A 15,829-nucleotide genomic window follows, 5' to 3' on the forward strand; every position below is an offset into this window, starting at 1 on the left:
TCCAATGAGCCAATAGAAAATTCAGAATATACGCTCTCATATGAAAACTTTAACAACCAAGTATACATGTTGTAATGCCACTTCACAAACGAATATATTTTAAGCCTTCAATGCATTTCCACATCATATATATGGAAAAATATAAGAAATTAATACCTATAAGTCTACAACACTTAAATAAGAGTCTTAAGACTGCATCTGCAACTCTTCTCCTTGTTGATTCTATCCCATCACTTGTATCTAAAAACCTGATTGTTTAAGATGTCTACAACTACCCTAAAGGTTAACTTAAGCAACATAGAGACACTCAGCAAATCAACATAGCAAATTCATATTGGAAATTCCATAAGTTCAAAACTCCACATGTTAGACCCCAAAGTCAATTACAAGAAGAACAACAATGAAGTTTTTTTTTCTCACTAGGAGGGTTCATCTATAGACAAATTAAAGTATCAAACAATACTTGACTCACAAGCTATAGGAATCAAACGATTCCTAGGTACCTTGTTCAAACCAAATATAAAAATACTACTACAAGAAGGACAACCACAACAAATGAAGCCTTCTCATACTAAGCAAAGTCGACTACCTGAATCAAACAACCAATGCCTTCACTTTGTCTTATCATAATCAATGTCTAAAGCGTACAAACAACAACTAAACCTAATTCGACGAGATGGAGTTAGCTACATGTATCAAACGAAGCCAAAGTGACCTAACTTCATAATCAATGTCTAGTTTTACTTGGTTTCTTTCTTTGTCCTCCTATTGAGCTGCCCTCAATGATCAAACTACTTAAGGGTATGTTCATGAATTGGGGTCTTAGAGGGAATGACAGGAGAGGAAAGGGATTCAAGTGTGAAATCCACCATACATGGACTCATGATTCGTGGAATATTCTTGGAAATTTTACATTGAAACATTCCAATGTAAGATTTCTAGCTAAAATTCCCAAGAATGTGAAAACATTCTGCAAACCAAACACCCTAATATAAAGGTCTCCTAACCTCATGAACAAACTGCAAGCCACCTAATACAGAATTCTACTACACTATCCACAGAAAGCAACCCCAAAGTCCCCAACACTTGAATCCTAGTTTCACTTCGTGTCTAATGTGTCTACACACATCTATATCCATATTCATATAAATACACAATTCAGAAAGAGCCACAACCATTTGCATTGAAACTAAATACACTATCAACAACAGTAATAAAACTCTGCAAGCAAATACATCAACTTTCAAAAGTAAACATGCAATGCACAAAAAGAAAAACACTAATAAGAAGGTTCTAATGGTATTCCACTATGATCATTAATAACCCGCGTGAGGTTAGGGTTTACACTATATAACAAGAAACCTATTTCTCAAATCTCATACCGAAGAAGAATCCTTCGCCGCCGCCGGTGGAGCAGCGGTCTTCTCCGCCGCCGGAATCTTCACGTACCCGAGTTTCTTGAAACTCTCGATCTCCGCGCCATGGCTATCGTCATCGGAGAGATCGTCGAAGCGGCGGCCGGAGAGGACGAACCAGAGGAGGTACATAGTGGCGGCGACGAGGGAACCGCAACCGAATCCAAAGAGCAAGGCGAGGACGACGCTGAGGATGTCCTTGGTGCGGTCGCGGAGTGAAGCGAAGTCGTAACCGTAAATCCCTGAGGAGGCGCGTGGTAGCGACGCGCGTGAAAGATCGCGGTGATGGTTGCGACGGTGCAAGGGGAAAACGACGCCGTTTTGGTTGAAGGGGATTTTGAAGAAGTGATTGTTGGTGTTGATAGTGAGGGATTGGATCTCGGTAACGGTGACGGTGGCGAAGTTGTTGGTGGAAGGGTTGCGGATGGAGTAGGAAGAGATGAGGAAGGATCTGCAGGGTCGTGCGGTGGCGGTTGTGGTGGCGGAGAGGGCCACCGCCAAAAAGATTACGGCGGCGATCGGTAAACGGCGGAGGATTGAGGCCATGGCGAAGAGAGAGAAAGATTGAAAGAAAGTAATGTCTTTTTGGAAAGAGATGAACAAAGAAAAAATGAAATCAACGTTTCTTCAACTTTCTTTTTTGAGGATCTTGTGAAGTGCGTTTAATTCGTTAAAAAGAGTTTATTTAAAAGTTCTTAAAAAACATTTTATCGTAAAAAAGAATTTTTACTCTATGTTTTTTTATAACAGTTGTAAAAAGAAAATTAAAAACAAAAAATAAAAATAAAAAATTATTGAAAATGAATCATTATTTAAAAAATATTTTTTCAAAATTTTAAATATATCGATACATATAAATATATCAACCTACCGAAACAAACACAGAAAAAAATTATTCTACGGTATAAAAGTTATACAGAATATAGCCAATATTCGGTATAATTTGAATGGTGAGTTCTATGTGCTTTTTTATGGTGCCTAAATTGCCTAACTTATTTTTTAAAATAAAAAATAAAATATTTAAAGTAAAAAATAAATTATATAAAATTTATTAAATATTATTTATTTATTCTTTTTAATAACTTAGGTACAATGTGATAGGCACAGTAGCATTCACCATTAATAGGGAATAGCAAATTTATCAAAAAGATTCGAATTTATCATTTTTAAACTCTAATAAAATTGATTTTATATTTTTACGAGAAAATAGATTTCATTTCGAATATCTAACTAAAAGCCAATACTTAGTCTTTTTTCCTTGTGTCACCCTCTCAAAGAATATATGCACATGGGACAAAAGTTCAGTGAAAAAACTCACTTTAGTTCTAATAATTATGTAAAGATAACTGCATATGAATTTTTACTTTTTAAATGTAGAATACTAAGAATCTAAAATTAAAATAATAGTATTCTAAATTTTAAAATAAGATAAAACAATCAGAATCTCTAGATGATTCTGTTAAAAAAAAAAAAACATAACAATTTTTTTTTAAAAGAAAAAAATAAAATAACAAATAAAAATAACACAAGAATTTAATAATTTGTATTCTCACTATTCCTGAAAGGATTTCATCTTTGATTACCTGAACACTGATGAAACTAGAACCGTGAAAGCCAAGAAAAGTCTTCCTTATTTTTTTGTTCCCTTGGGTTGGAATCCAAGAACCCTATAACTTTTATTTATAATTCATATTCATTCCTTACTTCCTCCAACATTGATGAGGGAAAATGGGGGTGCTTTCCAATAAGGTTGATCCTTCAAACCTTAATCCTGGTGATCATATTTACTCTTGGAGACAGGCTTACATCTATGCACATCACGGTCATCTCTTTCTCTCTTCTATATTCACATTGATGTTCTACACTTGTTATATTTGTTCTATATTATTTTACTTGTTATAAGAGGCCTCTTTCATTTTTGTTTCAAATTTGGAACATGTTTGGTGACATATCAGAAGTCCCAAGTAATTCTATCAAAAAGAGTTTATCTGTGAATGATACTGAAAATTTTCATTTTTCTTGTGGCAACTACTTTTGCATAAGATTGCAGGAATTTATATAGGTGATGGAATGGTGATCCACTTCACAAGGGGTGCAGACCAAGAAATAGGAGCAGGAACTGTCTTAGACCGTCTTCTATTCAGTTTACCTCCCTCCCATCCTACAGACACACCATGCCAAAGATGTGGCGGCGACCAGACAAGAAAAGATGGTGTCATCTCTTCTTGCTTGGACTGTTTTCTCTCTGGTGGTGACCTTTACCTCTTTGAATATGGTGTCTCACCAGCATTCTTTCTAGCCAAAGCTAGAGGTGGTACCTGCACCCTTGCAACTTCCAATCCAACCGAGCAAGTGCTTCACCGTGCTTTCTTCCTCCTTGAGAACGGGTTCGGTGGCTACCATGTCTTTAAGAACAACTGTGAGGACTTTGCAATCTACTGCAAAACTGGCCTGCTTGTATTCACAAACATGAGTGTTGGGAGAAGTGGTCAAGCAGCATCTTGTTTTGCTGCTGCTAGTGCCTTAGTTTCTTCACCACTTCGGTTCATGACCACGGGTATCGGCGGTCTATCGTTGGTTGGTTGTGGCATGTACTGTGTTAGCCGATTGGTTTCGGATATTGGAGTTCGCCGAGACGTAACTAAAGTTCCGGTGGAGAAGCTTGTAGATTCATTGGATTCACCGGCTAAGATAACTGAAATGGCCAAGTTAGACTAAAGATGGTTGCACATAAGTATGTCAGAAAATAATGTCAAGTATGATCAGTGTTCTAAAACTGCCTAATTTGTCAAACACTTAACAGATGAAGTTTGTTGTGGTATCTGCAATTTTCAACTGTGCAGTTTAAAACTACTTAAGATTCTCTCAAATGATTATCATTGTTTAGCAGTAGTTAACATATTTATTTACTCTTGCCAACATAGGAGTTGTATTTCTTTATATTTTACTATGTTCATGTTTATTATGGAAAACAAATATCTTGCATCTCACAAATTGATCAAAGTTTTATGCTGCCTTTCACCAGGTGTATATCAGCTCAACTAACAAGAATAGAGATTAATGCGTAAAGCATAATATAAATTTGTAAATCGTAAGCACCATGTAAAATTGGGGTGTCTAAGATAATTGTCCCGGCAAAATAGTCAATAAATGTGGAAAAATCCCCACCAAAATGAAATGAAAATAGAGAGAACTACAAGAGAATAATATTAAACAAAAAGGTGTTGAATCTTTTACAAGATTTTGCTATTAACTGGAGTGGAACATTACACGAATTTGTAGCAGTTTCACCTATTTTACCTATAAAAATACATTAAGATATAATACAAAAGGGAAATATCCAAACTCCAAAGTCACCAGCGTTCATGCTAAGCATACCTATTAAATAAATAATAATGAATACATCCAACAGTACCAAGCAGAGTGTCCAATCTTCTAGTAAGGCCAAAACTCTGATCCACCGGGCTTCTTTACAAGGATTTGATTGTATTCGGGTCTTGATGTCTGCAATTTATGCAAATAGTTTGTTAGTACACGCTAATAAAGAAAACTATCTAATGAATGAAGCAGGATTTTTAGTTTTTAGACAGGGAACTAGTCTCTTCAACTCTTGTTACCATGAATGTATATCAATATATTAAGATCAAATGTTGGTTGAACATGAGATACCAAAAGCAGATACATATTTACAAAGAACATAGGCTATAATATATCCCACATATAACTTTCTTAACACCTTATGATGAGAATAAGAGGGGTACCGAGAAAAAATAAGTGTGTATCAACTATTAAGCCAACAACACTGCAAAATAGGGCACTGTTTCCAAGATAATTGATTCAAATTCAAGTTGACATAATAGACATGGAATCCAAAATTTTCCTTCTATTTGTGCTGTTCAGTCAGAGAATTATTATACACAAACTCCCTAGAGAAAATCAGGACTGAAAAGGATGACTAGAAAGGAATGGATCTTTGAAAGTTAAATCTGAATATCATCCTATTCCCAAGCCTAGTGATGCCTATCAGGACTGAAGGATGACTAGAAAGGAATGGAACCTTGAAAGTTAAGTCTGAATATCATCCTATTCCCAAGCCTAATGATGCCTCTGAAGTGGACAACATTTTACAAACTTATTTGGCATGCTCTGAATGAGGCATTGACAACATGGAAGCACATTGCCAACATTGGGGTCCCATGTATTCATTTTTGCACCCATAGACAAAGAAGAGGTAGTGAAAACTTAGTTCATGTCATATTGGTCAGAACGTTAATGGTCAGCATCCACCTGAGACAAGAAATACACAAACTTCCAGAGTTTGGGTAGATCTCAGTAACCATTCTCTCCAAAACAAAACCCAGAAACACTCTTCTGAGGCACAGACACAGAGGCTGCAACACCGGTTGTTGATCCTCACCTTTTGATGTTCACCCAACAAGAAAACTTTCATGACTGACCCTAAATATTGATGTGGATACTAGGGAGGATGGAGAACTGGCGGAATGATGATCGCCTTCAACACCACTTGTTTGGCCTAATCTAGATTAAATTTATGCTCTACTTATGCTGAATTCATAAACTAATCCTCCTAACATAAGTAGCACAGTTCCTAATTCAGTCTAGTATTTAAAGTTCACATCTCTTTTTCAAATCTTTTTCAATCTTTCCAAGTAAGGCATGATTCAGAAACCATTCAACCCGTGAAGAGAAATGTTATTTGCATGTTATCTGAACATCAAACATGGTAAGAGAGATCCACAAAAGTGTTGACTTAATGCCCTTTCTCTGTAAATATCCATCATCACTTAGAATTTTGCATTTCTCCCTCTATGATATCAACATTTTCAGGTTCAAATAACATTTCTCGCCTCCCAAATCAGCTAAACTTACCCTCTCAATTCCAAATCAGGTATTGATTGATGAAGCCCCTGAAACCAGTTGAAACCTGGCCAATTCGGACTCTTTTTTCAGTCCTTTATGAAATCATGCAAGTCAAAGATTAAGCCAAAAAAGAAAGCACCCACACAGAACAAAATTGGCACCTACTTTCTGTTTTTATCCACAAAACTACAACTTAAGCTCCTAATTCACAAAAACTATAATTTACTTGATATTAATACAACAAGAGGTTCCAAATATTTCATGAATCAAATTATCGAATTATTATACTAACACGGCACAAAAAAAAAGATTTGAAGAGAGAGAGAGAGTTACAATGTCTTTGAAGACGATATAAGCAATGATGAAGAAGAGGAAGAAGAGGATCTCAAACTCCGCGTATCTCACGAACGCAAACACCTTTCCAACCGCCCGAGTCAGCGCCGAATCGTTCCGAGTCTCAACTCGCCTCGCCATCTCTCAATTACTCTCTCTCTCTCTCTCTCTCTCTGAAAGCACAGCGAAGACAGAAGAAAGATGAAACGACCACAGCGACGCCAAAAACGAAAAGAACGTGAGAGAAGAGAAAATGGATAAGAAATTAAGATTTAAGAATAATTGCCAACTGGGCCAGGCCCAATAGTACTATGCGGCCCAAAATATGAAAATAAAAACATAAAAACTTGAAAAGGAAAAAAAAAGACTGTGCATGTTTTGAATTTTTTTTTTTAAAGAATAGTTGTTGATTTCAGTGTATACATAGTATTTTTGTTAAAAAAATATATTTTCATTATAAAACATAAAAAGGGTTTATTTTAAGCAAGTAATATGTTACTTTTTTTATAAAGTAAAATTTTAAGCAAAATTTTTAAATAATTTTTTCTAACTTTTTTAATACTTTTTATCTACACATAATTACCTTTTTAATAAGAATTTTTTTTATAGAAAATAAAAAAAAAGTACTTTAATTTTGTCAAATGCAATCTTAACTGACTCTTTATTACTCAACCATATATAATCAAGGATTCAATATGCTTTCATGGGGATGGAGTGTATATATTGCATAGTTAATTGTGTTTAATTTTTTTAAACTTCTTTGACAAAAAGATTAGTCACTATTATCATTAATAGTTATTCACTTGATTATATATACTTGAAAAAAAAGGGGAAAATACTTGGTAACCAAAAACTTTAATATCATAACTTAACCCTATGCATTATAATTTTGCCTAAGAAGTAAAACAACTAGTTTTGAGTTTGTAGTTAATATATTTCAAAATTCTCATGTATTCTTAACATTTATAATACTCCTCTTGAAACCTTAATGGACAACATTATTCTCACAACTCTTCCCTCTTAACAAGTGGGTTTCTTGAGAGTGGCATATTGCATATACTATTTTAACTAATCATATATATGTTATCATGGAAAAATAAATACCTATATTATATGAATATTCTTTAATTACATATAATATATGGTTAGCAAAGTTTCCAACTTTCCGCAATTATGGTGGTAAGAAAAAGAGTTTGTGATCCTAAATCTCTTCGATGACACATTTCTAGATCTCTATGAAATCCCAAACATTCTCCTTCACAAAAATAAACTTGAGAAATTGCATGCCAATTTTCTATCATCAATCCTTACAACTCTCCTGTTCCCTACTCTTTGCACCAATAATCTAAACTCTCACCATGACTTTAGTGCAAATTTTATATGCACAATGAGAAAACCCTAAACATTCAAATACAATAATGTAAAACATTTCTTATGACGCAAGAAACAGAGCGTATATTGAGTTAGAACAGAAAGTATAATTCGTTCCATAGAATTTAATTCTTTTAAAGTGAGAAAATCGAAACCTAACAAAAAAAAATTTTGAATTTTTGCGCGCAAATGAATTTGTTGAGAAGGCCTAATGCTAATATGGTTTTGTTGCTTCTTAGTCTTGTATTCATCAAAACTTGCAACAACCATAACTTCTTGGCTCTGGCCTCGCCTTCCGGAGGCGTCATGGGAGGGAGTTTCTTCGACGATTCGGATTCTTCATCCTCGCAATCATCTTTGAATGATCATTCACATTATCAACATTATGATTCTTCTCAACCTTTTGTTGATGATAACACTCCAAGTAACAATGATGATGGAGGGGTTCCAAGCGTGTTTCTATTCTTCATGTTTGGTTTGGTTTTGGTTGGATTATGTAAACACAGAAATGGAAATGCAATTTCTGTGATCAAGGTTCAGGTATGATAAAACATGCTTTCAATTTAAGTAAGGAGAAATGTTATAGAGTTATCAAAATTTATTGTTTTTTTTATTACTTTTAGCTATTAATTTAATTTTTTTAGTCTAATAATTAAATATCATATTTTAATCTATATTTTTAAATATTAATAATTAACCGATTACCAAAAACAAAAATTCTGATGTCTCCTGTTATTTCTTTCCTCTTAATAACTATATGTAACATCTATCTTGATTCCATAATAGACTATGATATATAGAATTAAGTTGGATTTTAGACATAATATTGTGTGTCAATCGAGACTGTAGTGCAAAAATAAAATAAAGTAAAAGGTGTAGTTCATAATATATATGTGTCACTTTATTAATTTTATCAATTAGGTTTATTTTATTCAATAAAAAAAATTAAAGAGTAATGCTACTTAAACTAATAAAAAAATATGAGGAATGCTAGGGACTAGTAATTTTGGTGTTTTGTAATTATTAATTAGCCATTAATAATGTTTTTAATGGTGTGATATTACATCTGATAGTGGAAGATCACTCGCTTTTGTTTTGATAGTTAAGTGCTGAACAGAAAACACAAAAGTTGCTGACCCCCTAGACTTTTCCAAAAAATAATGAAAATATATAAACATGTTGAAATAAAATTTAAGTGAGAAAATTTGCTAAAATGAAGAAGTGTATAAACTTAATTAACATTGAATAATTTACACGTCTTGTCATATGGCTAAGTCTACTATTTTCATTTAATGGTTATTAAAAAATTATCTTCTTAATTTTATATATCAACTCATAATTATTTTGAAATAAATAATTTTATGACAAGATATAAGAATGAGAAGTGAGTTTAGCGATTCTTATTTTCCAAAAAAAAAAAAATTCAGCATAAAACAAAATTACACAAGCTTAAGTTAGTAAGTTGATAGTGTATTTAGTCTATTAATTAAGTGATTAGTATGAGTTGTAATTAGATAGGATTCATTATTTTAAAAGCAATTAATAAAATTGCTTAGCATCATGTTGTAATGTTAATGATATCTTCTTGGAATGCCTTAATTGAAGGTTGCAATGTTAGGTGGGAAGAAGGGAAGCTCGATACAAAGGGATCTAAGTAGGATTGCCCAAGCTGCAGATACATCTTCTCCAGAAGGTGTGAGCAACTTATTAATAGGTATATGTCATTAATATTTATTTTCTGTAAATTATTGTAGTATGATTCACTTTCTTTGTAGTTTGTACATCGCAAAACTTTAATTTAACTATGATAGAAATGCATTGTATGCTCCATCAAATTCGAAAACGAATATTCTAAAAAAATTTGTGTTTTTTAACAAAAAAAAAAAGGAATACTCTAAATAAAAATTTTTTAAAAGCTCATCCAAATAAACCGTAGTCAAATACAAAATGAATCTCCTAGCACTAGGGGTGTTCATAGTTCAGTTTTTTCATAAACTGAACTGAAACTACACTAAACCATTTTAAATGGTTTAGAAACTGAACTAAACTATTTTGTCAAATAAGAAACTGGTTTTAAACCAGTTTACAATACAGTGCACAAGTTTAAACCAGTTCATAAAAATAAAACCAGTTTTAATAGAAAAAACCAATTTAAACTGGTTTATAGGTCAAAACTAGTTTTAACTTTTAACATATATAAAATTAGTTTTTACATTTTCTCTCTCTCCCTCTCTCCCTCTCTCCCCCTCTCTCTCTCTCCCTCTCCCCCCTCTCTCTCTCCCCATAACCCTCTCTCTATCTCTCTCTCTCTCCCTTCTCTCCCTCTCCTTCCATTCTCTCTCTGTCTTCTTCTCTCCCTCTCTCCCCCTCCTTTCTCTCTCTTCCTCTCTCTCTCCTTCTCTCCCCCTCTCTCCCTCTCCCCCCCTCTCTCTCTCTCTCTCTCTCTCTCTCCCTCTCTCTCCTTCTATTCTCTCTCTCTCTCCATCTTTTCTCTCTCTCCCACTCTCTCTCTCTCTCCTTCTCTCCCTCTCTCTCTCCCCCTCCTCTCTCTCCCTCTCTCTTTCTCTCTTTCTCTCTGTCTCTCTGTCTCTCTCACTTTCTCTCCCTCTCTCTCTTCCTTTCTCTTTCTTTTGCGCTCTTTTTCCCCCTCCCTTCTCTCTCTTTCTCTCTCCTCCTCATCTCTCTCTCTTTTTTCTATCTCTCATTCTTCCCTCTTTTTTCTCTTTTCTCTCTCCCTCCTTCTCTCTCTTATTTTGAAGAAAAAAAGGGGAGAGAGAAAAGAAGGATATAGAGTGAGAGAAGGTTGAGAAAGAAAGAGAAAAGAGAGAAAGAAAGGGAAGAAAGAGGAGAAAGAGAGAGGAGGGAGAAGAAAGAGAAAGAAAGAAGGGAAGGGAGAGAGAGAGAGAGAAATAAGAGAGAAAAAGAGAAAAAAGAAAAAAAAGAGAGAGAGAAAGAGGAAGAGAGAAGGGAGGGAGAGAGAGAGACAGAGAGAGAGAGAAGGGGAAGGGAGGGGGAGCGAGGGAGAGGGGATAAAAAGGAAAGAGAGGGAGAGAGAGAGGGAGATAAATTGGAGAGAGAGAGAGAGGAAGAAAGAGGGGGAGAGAGAGAGAGAGAAAGAAAAGGAGAGAGAGGAGGGAGACAGAGAGAGAGAGGGAGAGAAGGAAGAAAGGGAAAAGAGAGAGAGAAGGGAGAGAGGAGGAGAGAGAGTGAAGGGAGAGAGAGAGAGAAAGAGTATGTAAAAACTAATTTTAGAGTTTAAATAAAACCAGTTTTAATTTGGTTTAAAACTAAACTGAAGTATAAAAACTGGTTTTTAATAAATTAGTTTTCATAAAAACTATGGTTTCAGTTCAATTTTTTATTTAAAAAAACTGATTTATTTAAAACAGTTTCAGTTCAGTTTCAATTCAGTTCAGTGAAACCAGTTTTTTTGCACACCCCTTTTTGACACTTTGATATGAATATGTTTGTTTTGGATATGTTTCTTTAATTTTGTGATGCTAGCTAGCTAGTATGTGCCAAGGAATTGAAACTAATCATTGTTAAGATCATTACATTGTTCACACAAGGCTTCATTTATTTATGATGCATTAATTTATCACACTAATTTTCTCTTTCAGAGACAATATTAGCTTTGCATCAGAATCCTGGTTACTGTATTTCAGGATATTCATATGTAAGAAATAATTCATTTAATTTCTTCTCATTGGCAAAGTAAAAAAATATCATTTTCTAGATATCAATTATCATTGTATATATCAAACAATATCTTTTGTAGGTGGATCTTAAGCTGAGTAGGGAAGATGGAGAGAAATGCTACACTCAATTATCACATGAAGAGAGAGCCAAATTTGACAAAGAGACATTAGTCAACTTTAATGGCAAAGAGAAGATTAGTACAAGAAACCAGAGTGCTAATGTGTTCATCAATGATGATGAGTACACATTGGTATATATAATATATTAGTTAATTATATTCATAGCTTCATTAAAAATTATAATGAACACCCTGAGGTTAATTAAGAAATATTCACAAAATACCCTTCATTATGGTTTGTAATGTGATACTATTCAAAAATGCTTAAGGAAATCAAAATTTTACAAACAAATAAATTATTTTTTTGAATTTTTTTTCTTTTTCAAATTAATTGTTTCAAAATGCTTAAGAAATCAAAATTTTACCACCATAAAAACTTATACATAAGTTCAATTAAAAATTTTTTAAATTAATCAAGCACAGTCAAGTTTAAGGACTTGTTTGGGTGAGCTTCTAAAAAAAAATCTTTTTTCGAGTCATCTTTTTTTAAAAGATCTTATGGAAAAGTAAAAGTAATTTTATGTTTGGGTATCTCATACAAAAAAATCTTTTTATCTATCAAGTATGTTTGGATATAACGATATAAAAGTACTTTTTTGTTTATTTATTACTTGAAAAGCATCTTTTTTTTAAGGAAAAAAGATCTTTTAAAAAAAAATGTAAATTACAACTTCTCAAAAAAGATGTTTTTTTTTTTTTCTAATGCTTTTACTTTTACTACTAGAAATTTGCCAAACACGCTAAAAAATAAAAAAAGATTTTTTTCATTGAAAATAGATTTTTTTAATCAAAATAATGGGCCAAACAAGCACTAAATCAGATGTTCTTTGACCCAAACATGTATATTCACTATAGTATCATAATGCAACATGTCATCTAAATTGATATAGAACTATAACTAACTAACCAATTGGTAGTCTCTTGCAGTTGGATGAGGAAAAGAAACCTGAAGAAGAGAAGAAACTACTTCTCAATGGGTTTGGGAATGAGTTTATAGTGGTATGGTATGATTTCTTTAATTTTATTTATTGCTCATAGGTTTATAAAATTTGCTTGGATTTGTATTATCAATTATTGTATTATTCCTGCTTGTTAATTAACTGCCCTCCAAATATATCTAATTAATCCATCTAAAATGTTCAAGTCTAGTGTTACTTTGGTTTGTGAAATTTTGTAAGCTTTTGAATGCAACAATATTTCTTCCTTAATTGCTTGTTAGCTTAGTTTTTTTTAGAGTATATATTCAAATAGATTATTAAAAAATTTTGCATCGAATATTTTTGTTTCAAAAAATTTTTTATTACATAAAGATCCTTAAACTTTATAAAAGTAAGTATATATAGATTCTTTCATCACACTTTTGAGAACCTATTTGTTCAAGTAAAAACAATGGATTTAACTAAAATAGAGATTTATTATCTATCCTATTTTTATAAAGTTTAAACACCTCAATGTAATAGGATTTTTTTGGAGATAAAAACATCCGACACAAAATTCTCCATAGACCTATTTAAATATATACTCTTTTTTTACACATCAACTATTACAACTCCATCTGATGAAAAAAAGTGCTATACTTTTGAGAATTTATTTATCAAAATGAAAACAACAGATTTAATTAAGATAAAGACTTATATCTTTGTAAAGTTTAGAAATCTTAATATAATAAGTTTTTTTAGAAACAAATATTTGACGCAAAATTCTTTAAAAAGCTATTTGGATATATACTCTTTTTTATATAATGGGATATCAGAATTTTCACACAGAAAGCAACAACTTTATGTATTTTTGTATTTTGACATAATTTTTAGATGTAAATTTATTTTTTTTTCTCTTAATTAAGTTTATGTAACATTTTTTGGAAATAAATTAGTTAAAATTTTATCTTCCATTCTTGAACATCATGTGAATGTTACCCCCTAAATCCCAATCAATACAAGAATAAATGCATGTGTCACTCCAAAAATACCTAAGAATTTGTCCAGATACCATGGAGGTTAATTCATTGCTTACTTTAGGGAAACACTTTATTTTCCTATATCTAGAGGTAGCGTTTGGTGCAGAGACAGAAACTGAAAGACTGAGACTGAAAGACAAAGACTAAAAGATAGAGATTGAAATAAATTTTAGTATTCTGTTTGGTGTAAAGTGGGAGACAGAAATTGAAACAAGAATGAAGCTCTAATTTAATTTACACAAAGGGTAAAATTAGAATTAATTAATTAAAATGAGGGTATTTTAGGTATAAAATGTTATTAAAGTTTCAGTTTTCGTCTCTAAAAATTTCAGTCCTATGTGTCTCCACTTTTTGAAAGTACTGAAATATTGAAATTTAGAAGAAAGAGACAGAAATTTTAGTACTAATCTCTGAACCAACAAACATAATACTAAGTTTCAGTCTTTCAGTCTCTGTCTCAGTATCTCAAAACAAACACTAGCTAAAAGAACATTCTTACTAGGTTTCTTCTTGCATTATTCTTTAATATAATTATATATCAGATAACAATTTTGGTAGCTGCTAAAGGAACACATAAGCTTCCAAGTATCAATGGAGCTGAAGATTTGAAGAAGACATTACAAAAGCTTAGATCCCTTCTATCAAAACACTTACTAGTAAGATCAAACACATACATTCAATTAATTAAATTAAATAATAATTATTAATTTCTTCATCACTATGACTATATATATAATTAGACAAAAACTTTATTCGTATATCAAAAATCAATTACGAAATTAATATCGTGTATTTTTATATAAATATAAATATTATTTTATATATTTTATTTTAATATATTCGTATAAAAATAATTAATTTAGTAATTGCTTTTAAGTCTTCAATTTGTTACAGGCTGGGGAGGTGCTATGGACTCCACAAAAATATGATGACACACTTTCTGAAGAGGAACTAATTGAAGATTACCCAAAATTAGCAAAGTCCATGGGAAATTTTCTGGCCAAGAAAAAGGAATAATAATGATACAAAATGAGGAATGCATGCTTAATTACTTAATCAACTCTTACTCTCCCCATTAATTAATTTTCCACATGCAAGAGGGATTTAATTAATATTCTCATGTCTCAATATATTTTGGTCCAAAACCAATTTTAAGTATGAATGTTATATATTACTTCTTATACTTATGAGTTATGAATTAATAACTGCTATAAGAAATCTTATTAAGGAATATGTTATTTCTTCATATCTCATTGTTAATAATTAATTATAATCTTTGATAATATATAGATATATTAATTAATGGTAAATGCTAATGTATGTACTCTTAATAAAATAAAAAAGTGTAGATAAAACATAATAAAATAGAGAATTAAGATTTGTTTCATTAATAAAAAATGTAACACTTGATAAAAGAATATTGAAAGATAAGCTTTAATTTAAGTTAATTTTATCTCTTTTCAATCTTAATTTTTTATTTTATTTCCTCTATCTTACATTATTTTCTTCACGTCATCCACTAATTACTTTCATATCCTCTGCATGTGTCCTCTTTTTCCTCTGTCTTCATCTTCTCAACTCACTTTATCTGTTCTTCCATTTTTTATGGGCTCTTTTTAGTTTTTATCGTCTCCATAATTAATTAATTAATTTTAAAAGAGAATTCTACTACAGAATAATTCAACAATTACTTTCTAGTCTTTTCATCGCACTTATTTTTCCAGCCATTTCTAAACTAACTCCGAATCTGATGGTAATAACAAAAGTTAGAATTGCGGCTCAGAAACCTACTTTGAAAATGACAATAACTTTCTACGACAAATTAACTAAACCCCAAGTTCAAAGCACTAAAAATAGAATTCAATTTTAATGGTTGAAAGTTTGAAAAACAGAAAAAGATAGAGCGAGAAGAAAAGATTTGTTGTATAAAACATAAAAATTTAACAGCCTCCTCTTTCTGTCCAAAAATTCAATCTCATAAACAAACCCCAAAACGATAATTATTTATAAAAAGCTAAGGATTTTTTTTTTTAACTTAATTTAAAAATAAGACAT

At 31.9% G+C, this 15,829-nt stretch overlaps 4 protein-coding genes across 6 annotated transcripts; 2 read left to right on the forward strand and 2 right to left on the reverse strand.

Moving 5' to 3' along the window:
• LOC107639558 lies at window positions 1,158-2,106 on the reverse strand. The gene is made up of 2 exons (XM_016343128.2): window positions 2,029-2,106; window positions 1,158-1,993 (listed from the first exon to the last, which is right to left on the reverse strand). Exon 2 carries the CDS (start codon window positions 1,959-1,961, stop codon window positions 1,377-1,379), a length of 585 nt encoding a protein of 194 aa, XP_016198614.1. The 5' UTR covers window positions 1,962-1,993; window positions 2,029-2,106; the 3' UTR covers window positions 1,158-1,376.
• Window positions 3,010-4,749, forward strand: LOC107616072. Of its 2 annotated transcripts, none has more exons than XM_016318075.2 (2): window positions 3,010-3,237; window positions 3,466-4,749. In XM_016318075.2, exons 1-2 carry the CDS (start codon window positions 3,144-3,146, stop codon window positions 4,131-4,133), a joined length of 762 nt encoding a protein of 253 aa, XP_016173561.1. In that variant the 5' UTR covers window positions 3,010-3,143; the 3' UTR covers window positions 4,134-4,749. The 2 variants fall into 2 exon arrangements, with proteins under 2 accessions (XP_016173561.1, XP_016173566.1); XM_016318080.2 differs by having other exon boundaries at window positions 3,144-3,237; window positions 3,459-4,749.
• On the reverse strand, window positions 4,600-6,881 carry LOC107639486. Of its 2 annotated transcripts, XR_002356982.1 has the most exons (3): window positions 6,630-6,836; window positions 6,306-6,360; window positions 4,606-4,919 (listed from the first exon to the last, which is right to left on the reverse strand). XR_002356982.1 is itself a non-coding variant. In XM_016343031.2 (2 exons), exons 1-2 carry the CDS (start codon window positions 6,768-6,770, stop codon window positions 4,851-4,853), a joined length of 210 nt encoding a protein of 69 aa, XP_016198517.1. In that variant the 5' UTR covers window positions 6,771-6,881; the 3' UTR covers window positions 4,600-4,850. The 2 variants fall into 2 exon arrangements, 1 of the variants encoding a protein (XP_016198517.1); XM_016343031.2 differs by lacking the exon at window positions 6,306-6,360 and having other exon boundaries at window positions 4,600-4,919; window positions 6,630-6,881.
• LOC110264193 lies at window positions 7,977-14,895 on the forward strand. The gene is made up of 7 exons (XM_021105856.1): window positions 7,977-8,540; window positions 9,606-9,693; window positions 11,621-11,676; window positions 11,779-11,949; window positions 12,745-12,816; window positions 14,317-14,430; window positions 14,669-14,895. The coding sequence occupies exons 1-7, from the start codon at window positions 8,190-8,192 to the stop codon at window positions 14,789-14,791; spliced, it is 975 nt and encodes a 324-aa protein (XP_020961515.1). The 5' UTR covers window positions 7,977-8,189; the 3' UTR covers window positions 14,792-14,895.

Source organism: Arachis ipaensis, chromosome B01 (genome assembly GCF_000816755.2).
Source record: "Arachis ipaensis cultivar K30076 chromosome B01, Araip1.1, whole genome shotgun sequence".
NCBI classification, from domain to species: Eukaryota; Viridiplantae; Streptophyta; class Magnoliopsida; order Fabales; family Fabaceae; genus Arachis; species Arachis ipaensis.